The sequence below is a fragment of the Papio anubis genome, chromosome 6, assembly GCF_008728515.1.
Source record: "Papio anubis isolate 15944 chromosome 6, Panubis1.0, whole genome shotgun sequence".
NCBI classification, from domain to species: domain Eukaryota; kingdom Metazoa; phylum Chordata; class Mammalia; order Primates; family Cercopithecidae; genus Papio; species Papio anubis.
The window spans coordinates 5,006,121-5,021,790 of record NC_044981.1 but is presented as its reverse complement, the minus strand read 5'-3'; the positions used below and the strand labels follow the sequence as shown (position 1 = coordinate 5,021,790).

The 15,670-nt window shown below is 48.4% G+C and overlaps 1 protein-coding gene across 3 annotated transcripts in view; it reads left to right on the top strand.

The window, feature by feature from the left end:
• The window catches only part of LYRM4 (LYR motif containing 4), a 156,212-nt gene extending 144,213 nt beyond the window's left edge, over positions 1-11,999 (top strand). The window contains exon 3 of one of the 3 annotated variants that reach the window (XM_003897000.4): positions 10,934-11,999. In XM_003897000.4, coding sequence (XP_003897049.1) covers positions 10,934-11,002 — 69 coding nt within the window. In that variant the 3' untranslated portion in view covers positions 11,003-11,999. Of the gene's footprint in view, positions 1-2,218; positions 2,544-10,933 lie in introns of those variants that run through there. The other 2 variants (XM_021936593.2, XM_021936592.2) reach the window with 2 other exon arrangements.
• Positions 12,000-15,670: the final 3,671 nt, after the last annotated feature.

The window sequence follows — 15,670 nt, the reverse complement described above, 5'->3', positions numbered from 1 at the left end:
GCAGCGTGAAAGGATGTCCAGCCTTGTCATAAGCCAGAGGAGGGGCACAGATGTCATGCTTACCTTCCCCAGTGCAGGTGAACAGGAGCAGGCAGCTTAGCATGTGCCATCTGAGACCATATGTTGAAATTCTGTCAAAAACGTGTTGGCCGGGCATGGTGGCTCATACCTGTAATTCTGGCACTTTAGGAGGCCAAGTCAGGCGGATCACCTGAAGTGGGAGTTTGAGACCAGCCTGGCCAACATGGTGAAAGCCCATCTCTACTAAAAATACAAAAATTAGCCAGGTATGGTGGCGCATGCCTGCAGTCCCAGCTATTCAAGAAGCTGAGGCATGAGAATCACTTGAACACAGGAGGAGGAGGTTGCAGTGAGCTGAGATCACACCACAGAACTCCAGCCTGGATGACAGAGTGAGACTGTGCCTCAAAATAGATATGTGTATAGATACTGTTTTGGTGGTTCAAGGGGGGGTTTTTCTTGCCTTGCAAAGCCCCCATGAAAGTGTAGCTATCTTAGGAAAGTGCAGTATCTTAAAAATATGTTTCTGAAACTAGGTGTGTCAGAAGGCACTCAAAGGTAACAGGGTAAAAACAGTGCGTCCTCTTGGAGGGTCAGGATTACTTGTCAACTTGGAGGGGAAAAAACTGTGAAGAGACCGGGTCTTGCTCTGTTGCTGAGACTGGAGTGCGGTATGTATTCACAGGCGAGATCATAGAGCACTACAGCCTCGAACTCCTGGGCTCCAGCAATCTTCCCACCTTAGCCTCCTGAGTAGCTGAGACTACAGGTGTGCACCAAGGTGGGTTTCCCTACCACATCTGGCAGGGAAAACATTTTTATATGAAAATAAGCACAGATACGCTGTACAGCAGAGTACACCATTTACGTGAAGATCAATATGAGACTTCCAAGAAATATTCCGGCTACCACAGCCCCTTTAGCTAAGTCCCAAATCCCCAGAAGAACGATTTTGGTTTTTTGTGTTTTTTTTGTTTGTTTTGTTTTGTTTTTTGTTTTTTGTTTTTTGTTTTGAGACGGAGTCTCACTCTGTCGCCAGGCTAGAGTGCAGTGACTCAATCTCGGCTCACTGCAACCTCTGCCTCCCAGGTTCAAGTAATTCTCCTGCCTCAGCTTCCCAAGTAGCTGGGACTATAGGCGCACACCACCACACCCAGCTAATTTTTGTATTTTTAGTAGAGACGGGGTTTCACCATGTTTACCAGGACGGTCTCGATCTCTTGACCTCGTGATCCACCCGGCTCGGCCTCCCAAAGTGGTGGGATTACAGGCGTGAGCCACCACACGGCCAGGAGTATGATTTTATGTGTGAACTACCTCTGCATAACAGGGTCTGGTTTGTAACTCTCTTGTGTGAATTTCTCTGTCCTTGGGCCAATGCCATTATGTTTAAATAATATCTTAAAAACGCTTTAAGATTTTCCTTTACAAAGGTTTTCTTATTCGTGACTTTTTATTCACAAAAACCTTAAAGTCATTTTGTCATGTATTTTTTAAAATCTTGTCAGATTTTGTATTATCATTGTATTAAATGTGAATTCATTTGCAAAAATTGGCATTTTTATATGACTCAGTCTTTTCACGAATATGGGTAACTCTCACTAAAATTTTATATTTCTTAGCTTTTTAGTTTCTTTCTAAAGATCACACATGTCTTACTAAGTTTACATCTAGGAGTGTTTTTTGTCACTGTGACTGTTGTTACTGCCCTTTCCAGTACGTTTTCAGTGTGATTCACTGGGGTGCCAGCTTCTGACATGTGAAATGGAAGAGCATGCCTAGCAGAGCAAGTACACACCCTCCAAAAATAGAAATTCAAAGAAAACATGACAGAGTTTGCCTGTAAAAGCCTACAAATTGATGATAATACTGGTACTTTCCTCATAAAGTCATTGTGAGGCCAAAAGAAATACTTTCATTTAGTTATTAATAATTGATTAAGCACTTAGAGCAGTGCCTGGTACATAGTAAATGCTCATTAATCGTCACTATTGCTTTCATCATCATCATCATTATTTTGTACTAGTCATAGCATTATCATCATTAATTGAAAAAGTATCATCATCGTGACACCAGAGGCAAGATTTGGTACTGTGCCCTGCGGCCCCCAATCTCTGAGGGGGAAGAGAGCAGAACAGTTTGCCCCTTGGCTTCACCAGCAAAGCTAGACATCCATGTCTCTCCTGTAACTTCACAGGGCACAGCCACCTCCTTCTCGTACCAGACTCCTCTGACCAACTGGCAGTGTCATGGGCCCTGTCTGGGCAGGAAGCCGATAAGAGAAGAGATGAGGAAAGAACAACTCAGCAGTCAGTCCTTGAGTCCAGCCCGGAAAGCTCACATTCACACCCAGGTGGTGAGCTCAGCTGTCATCGCCACCATATTCTGCAGTTGGGGGTTAATTATTACAGAATCATGTGCTCTTATAGCTGAAGGGTGAGGGGCCTTGAGATCCTAAGATCAGGGTCTGGGACCCCATGATATGCATTTTGTTTTTTTGGGTTTTTTTTGTTTTTTTTTGTTTTTGAGACAGAGTCTCGCTCTGTTACCCAGGCTGGAGTACAGTGGCGTGATCTTGGCTCACTGCAACCTCCGCCTCCCGGGTTCAAGCGATTCTCCTGCCTCAGCCTCCCGAGTAGCAAGGATTACAGGCGCCCACCACCACACCCGGCTAATTGTTGTATTTTTAGTAGAGACAGAGTTTCACCATGTTGGCCAGGCTGGTCTCAAACTGCTGACCTTGTGATCCGCCCACTAGGCCTCCCAAAGTGCTGGGATTACAGGCGTGAGCCACTGCGCCCCGCCCATGATATGCATCTTGACAGAGACAGGCCTTGCACAAATCTGTGCATGTAAGTAATGTTTAGCAGGCCCTTGCCAGGTGCCTAGCACTGTGCTTATTTGATTTTCCCAGTAGTGTTAGGACATTTCATGTATGTGGGCCCTGGGAAGGAACTGGGGAAAATGGTAGATTTTCTTCACATCTAGTGTTTCGTTTGATTCCCATAACAACTCTGCGAAATAGGCTGGAAGTGGCAGAGGCAGGAGTAGGATCCCAGCCCAGGGCTGCGTCCATTCCCCACCTTCCCCACCCACTCCCCTGGCGAGTGAGCCCAGTTCCTGGGACCCAGGTCCTGTAGACATGTGTTGCAGGGATGGCTGGGCATTGCTTCAGAAGAAAGACTACGCAGTGAAGACCTGAAACATTGTACCCAGTTGTATTTTCTTATATCTTGCTCCTTCCTCCCCTGCAGGTTATTTGTCTAATGAGTCTCAGAGCTCTTAAGTGTTTCTGGGCCATCTAGTCATCCCGGCTACTGGCAGTTGAGTAATCTGTGTACTTTTCCAATGAACTCTAATGTCAACCCCCGAAACTTAATAGAATAAAAGTGTGATCAGCTTTAATGACCAGTTTATGCACAGTACTGGTTTGATGTGGCTGTATAAGTCAATTTGGGATTCTAGAGGGACTGGAATTTGAAGCTGTTAATTGCACTACCTTACTTGCGTTGACCAGACCCTCTCACCTGCAGCTTGGAGCATCATTCTCTGCCATTAGCACCACAGCATCAATCCTGGCTAGCCTCCTGTTGTGTGCTGACACATTTTACAGCCCAAATAAATGCAACAGAACTGCTACACAAACATTTATTGCCTCAACTCCTTAGCCCTCATTGAGATAACTTTTTAATATTTCCCCCCTGTGTGAACTGAGTATTTCCCCTACTTCTTCTGTAATGGCTCTAGGTAAATCCCATATAGCCCTGGATTCTAGCCTTAAACCCTCTGCTGGGCCACATTTAAATCATTTCATTTCACTTAACGGTCAGTGAACATTCTTGTTGCACTAAATGATCCTACTGCTGTTTTTATTCACTTGTCTTCATCAGTTCTATATTTCCACTTGTGGCTCACCATCAGAGCACTCGGTAATCACTCAGCTATCTGGATTTTAGAGTCAGTGGGCACAGACCCTTAGAACCGTGGAGTACGGGACTGATATTTTTAGTTGTCAGGTACTTTCTGAGCACTTTGTATGTGTCTGGCACGGTCCTAAACTGCGCTTTGAAGGCACCTAAGTCAAGTAACATGATCCCTTCTCCCCCCTCCCCTCAGTCACCGATGCTTATGCTGGGGAACTGAGGCAGGCCCACTTACCATTACAGTATAGGGACCATGTGGGTGGCCCCAATATATGCAGTACATATGTCAGACAGACATGCATCTCTATATCCTCTTAATACCATTCACATTGTAAGACCTGATGTCATTAGTTTTTTCCCCCCCAAGGGCCATAAAATTGTCATACTGGAATGGGGTTTGTTTTTTGTTTTTTAATTTAATTAAAACTTCTGTCAAAGCAGACTATAAATTTGGTTTGTTTTGATTTCAAGTTTCCTGAAACTTGGCTCTTCAGATTGCCCCCCAGTTCTTCATTCTGTGGGTTTCCTTTGGGGTCTTTTCTATGGGGCCGTTCCCACCTCACAGCTACATGCCTTACAGGAGAGCACCCCTCCCCCAGAAGTTTCATCCTCTAGATTGGTGGACTTTGTGAAATAAACATGATGGTAACTACTGTAATGGGGGCTTTTGTAAGAAACATAGCAGAGGGCCGCATTCTCCTGTTGGAGAATCCTGTGTTCTTGTTCTAGCCGGCACATAGAGAATACAGCCTTTAGCACACAGAGCTCACGCACAGGGAGCTACATGGGGAGAAGCGTGTTTGTTCTGAGGCATGATAAGTGTGCCACCAAAGCCTTCAAAGGGACCACCAGAGGAAGTGTCGGCCAGACAAACAGACCTTCTGGAAAGTAGTTTTGCAAGATCCATCAGTAACCATAAAAATATTTATATCTGGCCAGGCGCGGTGGCTCACACCTGTAATCCCAGCACTTTGGAAGGCCGAGGTGGGTGGATCACAAGGTCAGGAGATCGAGACCACGGTGAAACCCCGTCTCTACTAAAAACACAAAAAAATTAACTCGGCGTGTTGGCGGGCGCCTGTAGTCCCAGCTACTCGGGAGGCTGAGGCAGGAGAATGGCGTGAACCCGGGAGGCGGAGCTTGCAGTGGGCCACTGCACTCCGGCCTGGGCGACAGAACGAGACTCCATCTCAAAAAAAAAAAAAATTCATATCTGTTTATCCAACAATTCTATTTCTAGAAACCTTTTATAAGGAAAAAAGTCAGATTTGATAAAAGGTTATATATGAATGATAATCCTGGCATTAAGTGAAAACAGTCTAAATGTTCATCATATGGGAGTGATTAAATACATTATGGTACATCTTTACAATGGAGTATTACACAGTTACTGAAAATATTCCTTCAAAGGACAGTTAATGACATAAGGATCATAATGTGAAGTTAAGTTCAAAATCAAGTTATGCTATGATCCCACATTTAAATATTCTGTGTATTTTAAATCTACATGTGATTTAACAGACTACTCAAAAATACCAAACTACTAATAGCCACATATCCGAATGCAACTAAATATTTAGAGCAAGCTTGTCCAACCCACAGCCTGTGGGCCATGTGCAGCCCAGGATGGCCTTGAATGCAGCCCAACACAAATTTGTAAACTTAAAACATGAGATTTTTTTTTGCGATTTCTTTTTTCTTTAGCTCATCAGCTTTCGTTAATGTTGTGGGTTTTATGTGTGGCCCAAGACAATTCTTCTTCTTCCAGTGTGGCCCGGGGAAGCAAAAAGATTGGACACCCCTGATTTAAAGAGAAAAAGAACAGAATCTTTATAATTTCCCGTGTAGCTTTTTTAAACTTTGGAAACAGCTACAGTAGGTACCTGTTAATTGCACCACCCCAGATGACAGGGACATTGTTTCCACTTGCCACAGGGCACAGATCACCCCCTTCTCTGCACCAGCCTTCGTTTCATTAGTCCTATGATCTCACATTAAAATTCTCATTGTGCATTCAAGTCAGTAAAGATTGGTTTAGCTGTATGTAACAAGAAACCCAAGCAACAGGAGCTTTTAAAAGATGGAGGTTTATTTTTCTCGCACATAAAAGCTGGCAATAAGGTGTCCAGAGCTGGCATGGTGTCCCCATGGTCATCAAATACTCAGACACCTCCTTTCTACCCCCCAGCCTTAGCGTGTAGCTCCCATATCAAACTTACCTTATGGTGCTAGATGTCTGCTGGTGTTCCAGCTATCAAGTTCATATTCCAGGCAGAACGGAGACAAACTAGGGGGCAGGCAGGCAGTGGAGTGCCCCCAGTCTGAGGCGGCCCACTTTAAAGAACTTTCCTAGATGCTCCTGCCTTGATGACAGCTAACACCTCATTGGCCACATCTAGCTGCACAGGAGTCTGGAGAGTGTAAACTTCTAGATATGCACTGACCCTGTAAGGATAAAAGGAGAGATGGATACTGGGCAGTCCACAGTTCTCTCATGTGGTTATCTCAAATTTTCATAACATAGGTTCATAATTATACTGATGTGTAATTTGCGTTATGAAGAAATCATTGATTAGCCAGGCATGGCGGCACATGCTGTAATCCCAGCTACTCAGGAGGCTGAGGCAGGAGGATCACTGAAGCCCAGGAGTTCAAGACCAACCTGGGCAACATAGTGAGAACCTGTCTCTAAAAAAAAGAGAGAGAAAAAGAAAAGAAAGGAAGAAATGGTTGGGACCTGGTAGAGGAGCAGCATTTTGGAGAAAGCACTGGACAGAGATCAGAAGATCTGGGGTTCACGTCTTTGCTTCTATATGGATTGATTCTTCTGGGCTTCATTCTTCACCAAAAGCTGAGGGCAGTGATTCTTACAGCATCCACGTGCAGCAGTCTTGGACTTGCAAGGGTGGGTCCCCTTTCAGTGCAGCACCCATTCCTCTGGCTGCTCCTCTATAACTTCTGCCACTCCTTCCAAGCTGGGTCACCTCTCACCTGCACTCCTTTTCTTTTTTTTTTGAGACGGGGTCTCGCTCTGTCACCCAGGCCAGAGTGCAGTGACACGATCTCGGCTCACTGCAACCTCCGCCTCCCGGGTTCACGCCATTCTTCTGCCTCAGCCTCCTGAATAGCTGGGATTATAGGCGCCCGCAACCTCGCCTTATGTATTTTTAGTAGAGACGGGGCTTTACCATGTTGGTCAGGCTGGTCTCGGACCTGTGACCCCATGATCCACCCACCTCGACCTCCCAAAGTGCTGGGATTACAGGTGTAAGCCACCGCGCCCAGCCTCACCTGCACTCTTACTGGTCCCTTAACCGGGTCCCCTGCCACAACTCTCCACCTCTTCCTTGCCTTGACCCTAAGACAAGGTGATCTTTTTAACCACAGATCTGGATGCTCTGGTCCTCCATTTTTAACATTCTACCAGCTTTCCATTCCCTCCAAGTGGAGCATGGCATCTGTGTTCTGGCCCTACCACACTTTCCTTTTATTCTCTCTTCTCTGCCGTCTCCACCCCCATCCTCACCCTCACCCTTCCGTATCCGCACTTAGTCTATTTCTGTCTCTGACAGTCTCCGCATCCAGTCGTGTCATGGGCTTCTCACCCCTGCCGCGGCTCCAGCCTCTGGGCCTCTGAGCTCCTCCTCCCCTGAGGCTGTCTCCTCTGAGAAGTCTTCCGTGACTCCCTCAGGCTGAGTCACATCTTCTAGATCCCTCTAGTCCTGTGTGCCCTCCTGTGCTAGTACATTCCAGATGCTAGGTCGTTTATCTCAATTCTTGTCTGTTTTCCCTTCCTGGACTCAGAGATTTCCGCAGGCATTAATCACATCTGAAAGTCTCACCCGCACAAGGTGCCTGGAACAGGAGGTGCTCACTGCTTGTCTGCAGAATGACTCAGGGCTGGGGCTGCCCTTCCAGCTCCTCCGGGTTTTCTGGGTCTTTGAACACCTGTGCATTGTGTGCTGTGTATGCCTTTCACTTGTAGGAAAGGGCCCTGCCTGCCTGTCCATCTTCGCTGCAGAGCCACTTGCTCTCAGTGCATTGGGCTCAGATTCCTTCTCTCGCTCACTCGTCACAGATCTGCTGAGCAGTGTTGTCTCCTAGGACTGTGTGGGGCCCAGGGACACAGAAAGCAGTGTTCACCAGTCCTGCCCTTGAGGGGCTCTCAGGGGCTGGAGAAGGGAAGACAGACATGAACTAGAGCACGTGACCTCATAGGGACCACACACACAGACCACACACATGGTCCAGGTGGCTGCAAAGAGGAGGGCGGGCTTCGCGAGCATGCCGCCCGGGCTGCAGGCGGTGAACGGGTGGACAGAGGTGCGCCCTCCCTTCAGGAGGGGGCGGGAAGCCAGTCACCCCTCCTGCTGCTGCAACACGTTTCTCCCCTCCATGTCTGCCACGACTCTCCCTTGGCCAGATTCCCACCAGCTGCCCTAGGGACTCCCATGCCATGTAGGTGCTGTACTGGTTGGGGACCTCACACATCTTTTTCTTGACACTGGCCAACTTTACTGAAGGCCCAAAGACTGCTGGAGCTGCAAAGGACCGTAAAGATCACCTAGAAGTTTCCAGACCTCATCCCACAGGTGAGGAACTGAGTCTAGAGGAAGTGGAGAGTCTCACGTGGCAAGTGGCGGAGCCATCCCAGCTGCAGCCCAGCTGTCCTGTTCCCGCTGCCCCCCTCCCCCTCATCCCAGGGCCTTTCCAGGGTGCCGCCTTTCCTTCCAGAGTGCCAGAAGTAGAGCATGTGGATCAACACTGGGCCATTCAGAGACCATGTGTCCCAGATGGATCCTGGAGCCATGGACAGTGCCTGTAATCACAGAAGCTGAGAGTTGGAAGGAATCCATCTGGTTCAGCCCTGGTCTAGCATATACCTTCCTTCCCATCCTCAGTTTCTGCTCCTCACGGGGACAGAGAACTCACAGCTTCCCAAGCCAGCCCATTGCAGTTTTGAACAGGTTTCTTCTTATGCCATCCCATAACCCCTGCCTGCCACTAAAGCCTTGAGAAGATGATGGTAAACTCTGTCAGGTACTCATGGGATGTCCAATTGTGGACACTTCTAGGACAGGTTCCTGGTGAATCCCCTGAGATCAATTGAATACAGAACAAGCTCCCAGGTAACTGAACCATCCAAGCTGTTTTACAAAATTGTTTGTATTAGCCTAGTTTTAGTTATCCAAAAAGTAATGGTTCCTTTTTTTTTTTTTTTAAGGATCATTGGTATTCTAGCCTTTCTGTTCTCAGTATCGTTTGATAGTGGGTGCATCTATCTGTTGAGGTTAATATATGAAAACAAAGCCATGTACTATTCAGGGTGGAGGACAATGCCGATCCTCCTCTTCTCTGTAGTAGGGTATAGATGGCTTCAGCTCACCCAGTAGCTATTTCAGGTTGTCCAGAAGGGAAACTCAGAAAGTCCCTGCATTCATCATGACTGTACTGTAGCCCCCAAGAAACCCAGTGCGGCTCCTCACAGCCCTCAAGATGATTTCCGACCTTGCCACCTAAAGTGTGGCCCATGGACCAGCAGCATCAGCATTACCTGCAGGTTGTGAGAAATGCAGCACCCCAGACGCCCCCATCCACTTGTATCCAAAGTCTTCTCTATATTAGTGAGCGGAAGGGAGGACTGAGGACACAGTAGCCAAGCTCATCACTGTGACTTGTTAGGAGTTGTGCTGGAGCGCTCGTTCTCTACACCACCTTCCCATAGCTCCTACCTATCTCTTTTGGTTTTTAATTAGGACATTCACTTGCATTTAAAAATACCTGCAAGATCTCCCCCATCCCCCAAATCTCCACTGTCTACTTTTCTTTCTTCTTAGATGACGCGCTGCTCTTGCCTCTTTCTTCGCTTTCTCTTGCACCTCAACACTTAGCAGTTATTATCCGTGCCACGGACCTTCAGGACACCTCTGTGCAAGGGCAGACCGAAGACCGAGCAATGGCATGGAAAACAGGACACCTCAGATGGACCGCGGGGCTGTCCTTGGTGACAGAGTACTGCTCTTTAACACGTGCTGTAGTAATGACATGATCGCCTTCTGTCCGGGGCCTTCACTTCGAAACAGAGCACTAAGGTCGGGGAGGAAAACCATATGAGGATGTTGAGCCCTGGCTGCTCTGGGTGGTAGCTGTGGCCTTTAGGAGTTTACTATCGTTTGCTTAAACAGCAGTTACTCGCCTCGAATTTCCCATAGATAGTGACCAACTGGTCTGAAATCCAGATAGAGTTGCTAATGGTCAGCCCTTTCTTCACCAGTTCCACTTATCCTTAAAAATGTATCACTCAGGAAATGCTTTTACAGAAATATTGTGGCAAGACCCTTTGTTCCCAAGGAAAGACCTTCTCTAGCCCCAGACAATGACTCCAGCGTCCACCTGGGACAGTGGAAACATTGGGCATGAAGACACTTAATAAAAAGGACACTTTAAAAAGAAGGGGGCAGGAAAGATGGAAGGCAGGAGGTGCAGGCACACAGACAACTGCCCTCAACCCCACCCGGGATGGGCCATGGAATAGTGTTTGCATTACCCTGAATGCAGTGCTTTTTCTACCCCAGCATAGTCGGCACCCATTTCTACATTGTTCTAAAACCCTTTCCCTATGCAATAAGCAGTTCAAAGGGAAGGAAACCGTCTTAGGAGAGGAGGTACTGGGCACACATCTGACAGCTATGCCAGCAGCAGGCAGGCCTCACCCAGCTCAGCGCAGCCCCGCTATGCTGTTTCAGAGAGAAGGAATGGGTGTGTGGATCTCTGTAACTTCTCACGGTGAGGGAAGTGGGGGTTGGATGGTGCAAGGAGCTAGCCAAGCGGCTCTAATGACTGGCTTTGCCCCACAGTGCAGTTGCCAGAAGGGAGCAGCCCTGGGATGGCCAACATTTGTATTCGAAATGTTAGGAAATGTTCCTTCTGACCTTTCCCAGGGGCTAGAGGGCCACGGTTCCTGACCTGTGTCCTTTCTTTGCCTTCAGGTCCACATTGGCCAACTGTATTCAACTGACAAGCTGATCATTGAGAATCGAGACATGCCCAGGACCTAGCAAGCCGGGGACCAGCCACCAGCGGCGGCCAGGGACCACCTTCAGCATCCACTCTCTGTTTGAGATGGGGGCTCCCAAAACCAGCTTACAATAGCCTTTTGCGCTGCCTGCCCTGTGGGAGCTGATAAACCAAGTCACGTTTGCGTTCTGTTGCAGCCTTAGTGAAAAAGGATGGCTGTGTCTCCTTGGTTCACGTGTTAGAATGGAGAGCTGGAGTTTGTTCAGAATAGTGCTGTGTGTTACCACGTCTCCCCTCCACCCCACTCCTGTCTCGTAGCTCACGGCCATTGTGTATAGCATTTCAACGTGTTGTTTCTTGGTCCTTGACAATAAAAAGAATTATCTCCCTGAGCCTTTCACACCAGATAAACCCCTCCCGATTAATGCATTTTCATTTTCTACTGACAGAAGGCCTGGAGAGGGCTGTTGGGGGCCCTCAGGGAGGGTTCGACCCGAGAAAAGAAGTGCCTGTGTGAAGGCAAGTCCAAGCACCGCTTGAGACTGGGGTCAGTGTGGAGTAGGGCAGGGCTGCGAGGGTACACGGTGCACCCTGTAACTTATACCTGAACCCAGTACAACAAAGGTAACGGGTGTGTAGGTACATGCCCAGAGATGGCGCACTGCAGATCAGCAACCTTAGCCCCACCTGTGAGCTTGCTGGAAATGCAGGCTCAAGCCCCTCCCAACACCTGGTGAATGAGAGTCCCCAGCCTGATCCAGGCCCAGGACAACCCCCATACCCTGAAGCCGGGAACGTGCTGCGCAGCACTGGTGCCCACATCTGGCTGGTGGACAGAAGCACCTGGAGAGTTGGAGCGCTTTTTAAAAAGACGTCTCAGCACTTCGCTCTCTGCAGATTCTGACTCAGTAAGTGAGAGGTGAGGTACCTTTTCTTCTCTTTCTAAAGCTCTGCCAGTGTTTTTCATGTTTAACCAGTTGGGGACCCCTGCTCTTTAAGCATATTACAGGTAATAAAGATATTGTTTCTATGCTTTTATTCTTGGAAACAGATTCATTCCAAACATAGAAAGAACGTATTAAATAACTTGCTTGTCATCTGGGGAGTTTACGAGGGACCAGACCCGTCAAAGTGGTTTCTTGTTTCCCTTTGCATACAGTGCTGAGTGGATTTGGTATCTGTGTGTTAAGGTTTGGAACAGGCTCATATAGATAGCACCAGTCCTGGAATAGCTGCAGCGCTGTCACCCCCTCATTTTAACTCTCACAGTCATGGGAGTGGGCACGCGCAGTCTGAGCCCACGTTCTTCTCACCCTCACGTGAGAACTCATGTCTTCTGTTGTCTTCCAGAGAGCATAGATTTGCTACAGTGATGCATTCAAATAGATGTAACATGTAGCCATTCTATTTGGCAGTACAACCTTTGATTTCAGGATAAAGTCTTTTTTTTATTATTATTGAGATGGAGTCTCGCTCTGTCGCCCAGGCTGGAGTGCAGTGGTGCGATCTTGGCTCACTGTAACCTCTGCTTCCTGGGTTCAAGCCATTCTCCTGCCTCAGCCTCCTGAGTAGTTGAGATTACAGGGGCCTGCCACCACGCCCAGCTAATTTTTTGTATTTTTAGTCGAGATAGGGTTTCACTATGTTGGCCAGGCTGGTCTTGAACTCCTGACCTCATGATCCCCTCAAAGTGCTGGGACTACAGACGTGAGCCACCGCGCCCTGCCAGTTTCAGGATAAGTCTTGAGCATCTGTGAAAATGAAGCCCTTAGCAAGTCCCAGATCTCTTACCCTCTAACCAGTTCCTGCCTGGGAGCTGCAGTGTTAGAGCACATGCAAAGCCCTTAATGTGGGGAGAGCCCTTCGGTGGACAGTGAACGGAGGTGACGTGGCAAGAGTAATCACTCCCTTCAGCTGACTGTCACGGGGCAGAGCCACCCAGTCCAGCCCTGTGTGTGGCTCTGGCTCAGGTTTCCCACCCTGCATCAGTGAAGTTCGTGGTCACTCAGCAGTGAATGCCTCCAACCACGGTACTAACGACAGCACTGCCAATTTATACTTAATTTAAGCAACTGCTGCTTGGAACCGAAGTCCAGATTTGAACCTCCGTGCTAAAGGTATCAAATTGCTAGCAAGATAACAGCTCCATAGTAGACTTCTCCCACGCCCCCAGGTTTTAAGCAACGAGGCAGTCCACCCAAACTTAACGTGGGCTGCAGGCTGTAACAGCAGGTTGCTTTTGTGTTCATTAAACTGCATGAATGGGTTTGAACATGCCCAAAGCCTTGCTAATGCAAACTTAATTTCGTAAAATTAACTATGCAGTTGGAATTTGCAGAAAGATATAAATCCGAATTCTGTGGCAGGAAATGCCACAAGCAGGCCTTGGTCCTCCACATCTCAGGTGTATATCTGGCAGGCAGAGCCTGGCACTGGGTACTCCCCAACTCAGATGACCCAGTATTGATGCTAGAGCTTTGAAGAAAGTGGCATTCCCATGGGGATGATCCCTGGTGTTTCTCTAGGGAATCTTTACGCCTCCTTGACTATGCACCAACTGAGGGGACTGTGGGCAGCTCGAACGTCCATGGCCTGCCAGCCTCACAGAACTCTCTAGAACTTATGCCTGCTCTGAAGATAGGATCCAGGCTGGGGTCTGGAGATCACTTAGCAGCGCTAACATTTGGCAAATGAGAAATACTGTCATTAGTTAACTTCCCAGGCAAAACTCATTGGCCGAGCAGGGCTATCTCCTAGACATTCAGAGATGGCTCTGGGCTGGGCTGGCTGGCATGACCTCATGGCTGGGAAGTCTTGCACAGCCAAGTACAGGGCTGTGTTCTGATGGCTGTTGGAATCTGGATTTTGGAACTGAAAGAATTGGCTAGATTGCTTTAGGTATACTCCGTCCTGCTACTAGGTAATTAGCTACTAACTCCCCTCATCCACAGCCTCACCCATTATCTCAAGCCCTGCCATACAACCCACCGTCATCCAGGAGCAAAAGGGACAGGCAGAGGGTGAAGCCTACAAAGATGACAAACACCAGAGCTCCCCTAGGCCAACCCTCAGATCTTCAGGTGTTAAAACGAAGAGCCTGAACATCGGCAGATCATGTAGAGAGTCAGGGCCTTTTCCCTAAACCCCTTTCCCTCATTAATTTGTTTACTCAGTATTGACTAAGGCCACCGAGTGCCAGGTGCCAGGGAGCAACCAGTGAACAAGACAGACGTACCTTCACAGAGCCTGTGTCTAGCAGGGAAATCCAAGAAGAAAATGACAAGTCTTATGAATGTTACAAAGGGGGAAATAAGAGTGCTGCCGGAGCCGATGGGATGGGCCAGGGAAGGGCTCCCTGGGGAGGGGATACTTACGCTTGCAAAGTAATGATGAGGATTGGCTGTGTGAAGGTGGGGAGAGGAGCTGTCCAGGCAGGAGGAACGGCACATGCAAAGAACTGAAGGGAGTCTGGGATGGCGGCAGGCAAGAAAGAGGGTTCTTTCCACATCGTGGAGCAGCTTGGAGCCTCAGCCTAAGGATGGAGCAACTCAGGAGTTTTTAAGCAAGGTGAGGTTTTTGTTTTGTTTTGTTGAGATGGAGTCTCGCTCTGTTGCCCAGCCTGGAGTGCAGTGGCGCAATCTCAGCTCACTACAACCTCTGCCTCCCAGGTTCAAGCAATTCTCCTGCCTCAGCCTCCTGAGGAGCTGGGACTACAGGTGTGCACCACCACACCCAGCTAATTTTTATATTTTTTAGTAGACACAGGGTTTTGCCTTGTTGGCCAGGCTGGTCTTGAACTCCTGACCCCAGATGATCCGCCTGCCTTGGCCTCCCAAAGTGCTGGGATTACAGGCGTGAGCTACCACCGCCCCCGCCAAGGTTTGTATTTTTTTAAAAGGTCACATCTGATTTTGAGGGGATACACTGGGAGAGATGCAGGGAGACCAGCTTTTTGGAGGAATGGGGATTGGGTGTGGCATTCCAGGCAAGCGATGATGGTAACTTCACCAAGAGACAACAGCTGAACAGAAGCAGAGTCAGCATCACCCTGAGAACTGGCGGGGCTGGGCCGCCGTCCAAGGAGGACAGGAAAACTGGAGCAGAGCGGCCGCAGCTGAGCACAGCCCGAGCTCCCCAGCCCACCTGCGGACACACGAGGACATCCACAGAGTCCCCTAGCCTGGGCTAGCTTAGGTCAGTCATATTCAGCCACCCCTCAGACATGTGCTAAACAATTAACTGCTGCATTAGTCACTGAATTTGGAGGTAGATTATTATGAGGTAACAGCAAACTAATATACAGAGCATCTCGTGTAATACTTTATTACTTTCTCAGGGCCACATAGCAAACCAAAGAGTAGGTAGACAAACGGCCAAAACTGACGTCTCCTGTATGGGGACATTTCCACAAATATCTTCAGAATACAGGTCACTCCCTTTAGAGAACAGGTCCTGGAGAAACAGTGTCCTACAGATAGACGGGCTGGCCAACCAGAAAGGAAAGAAAAAGTCGAGTCAACAGGACCTGGTGATTGATTGGATGGGGAGACCAGGGCTGAGGACTGCGGGGAGTCCAGGAGGAGTCCCAGGAGCAGAGCCTGAGGAACGAAGAAGGGGCCCTGGCTGAGACCGAGCAGGAGCAGCCACTGTCTGGAATGTTCCCCCCTGCTGACTTCGAACAGCCTCAACTTCAAACAGAAAGCCCGGAC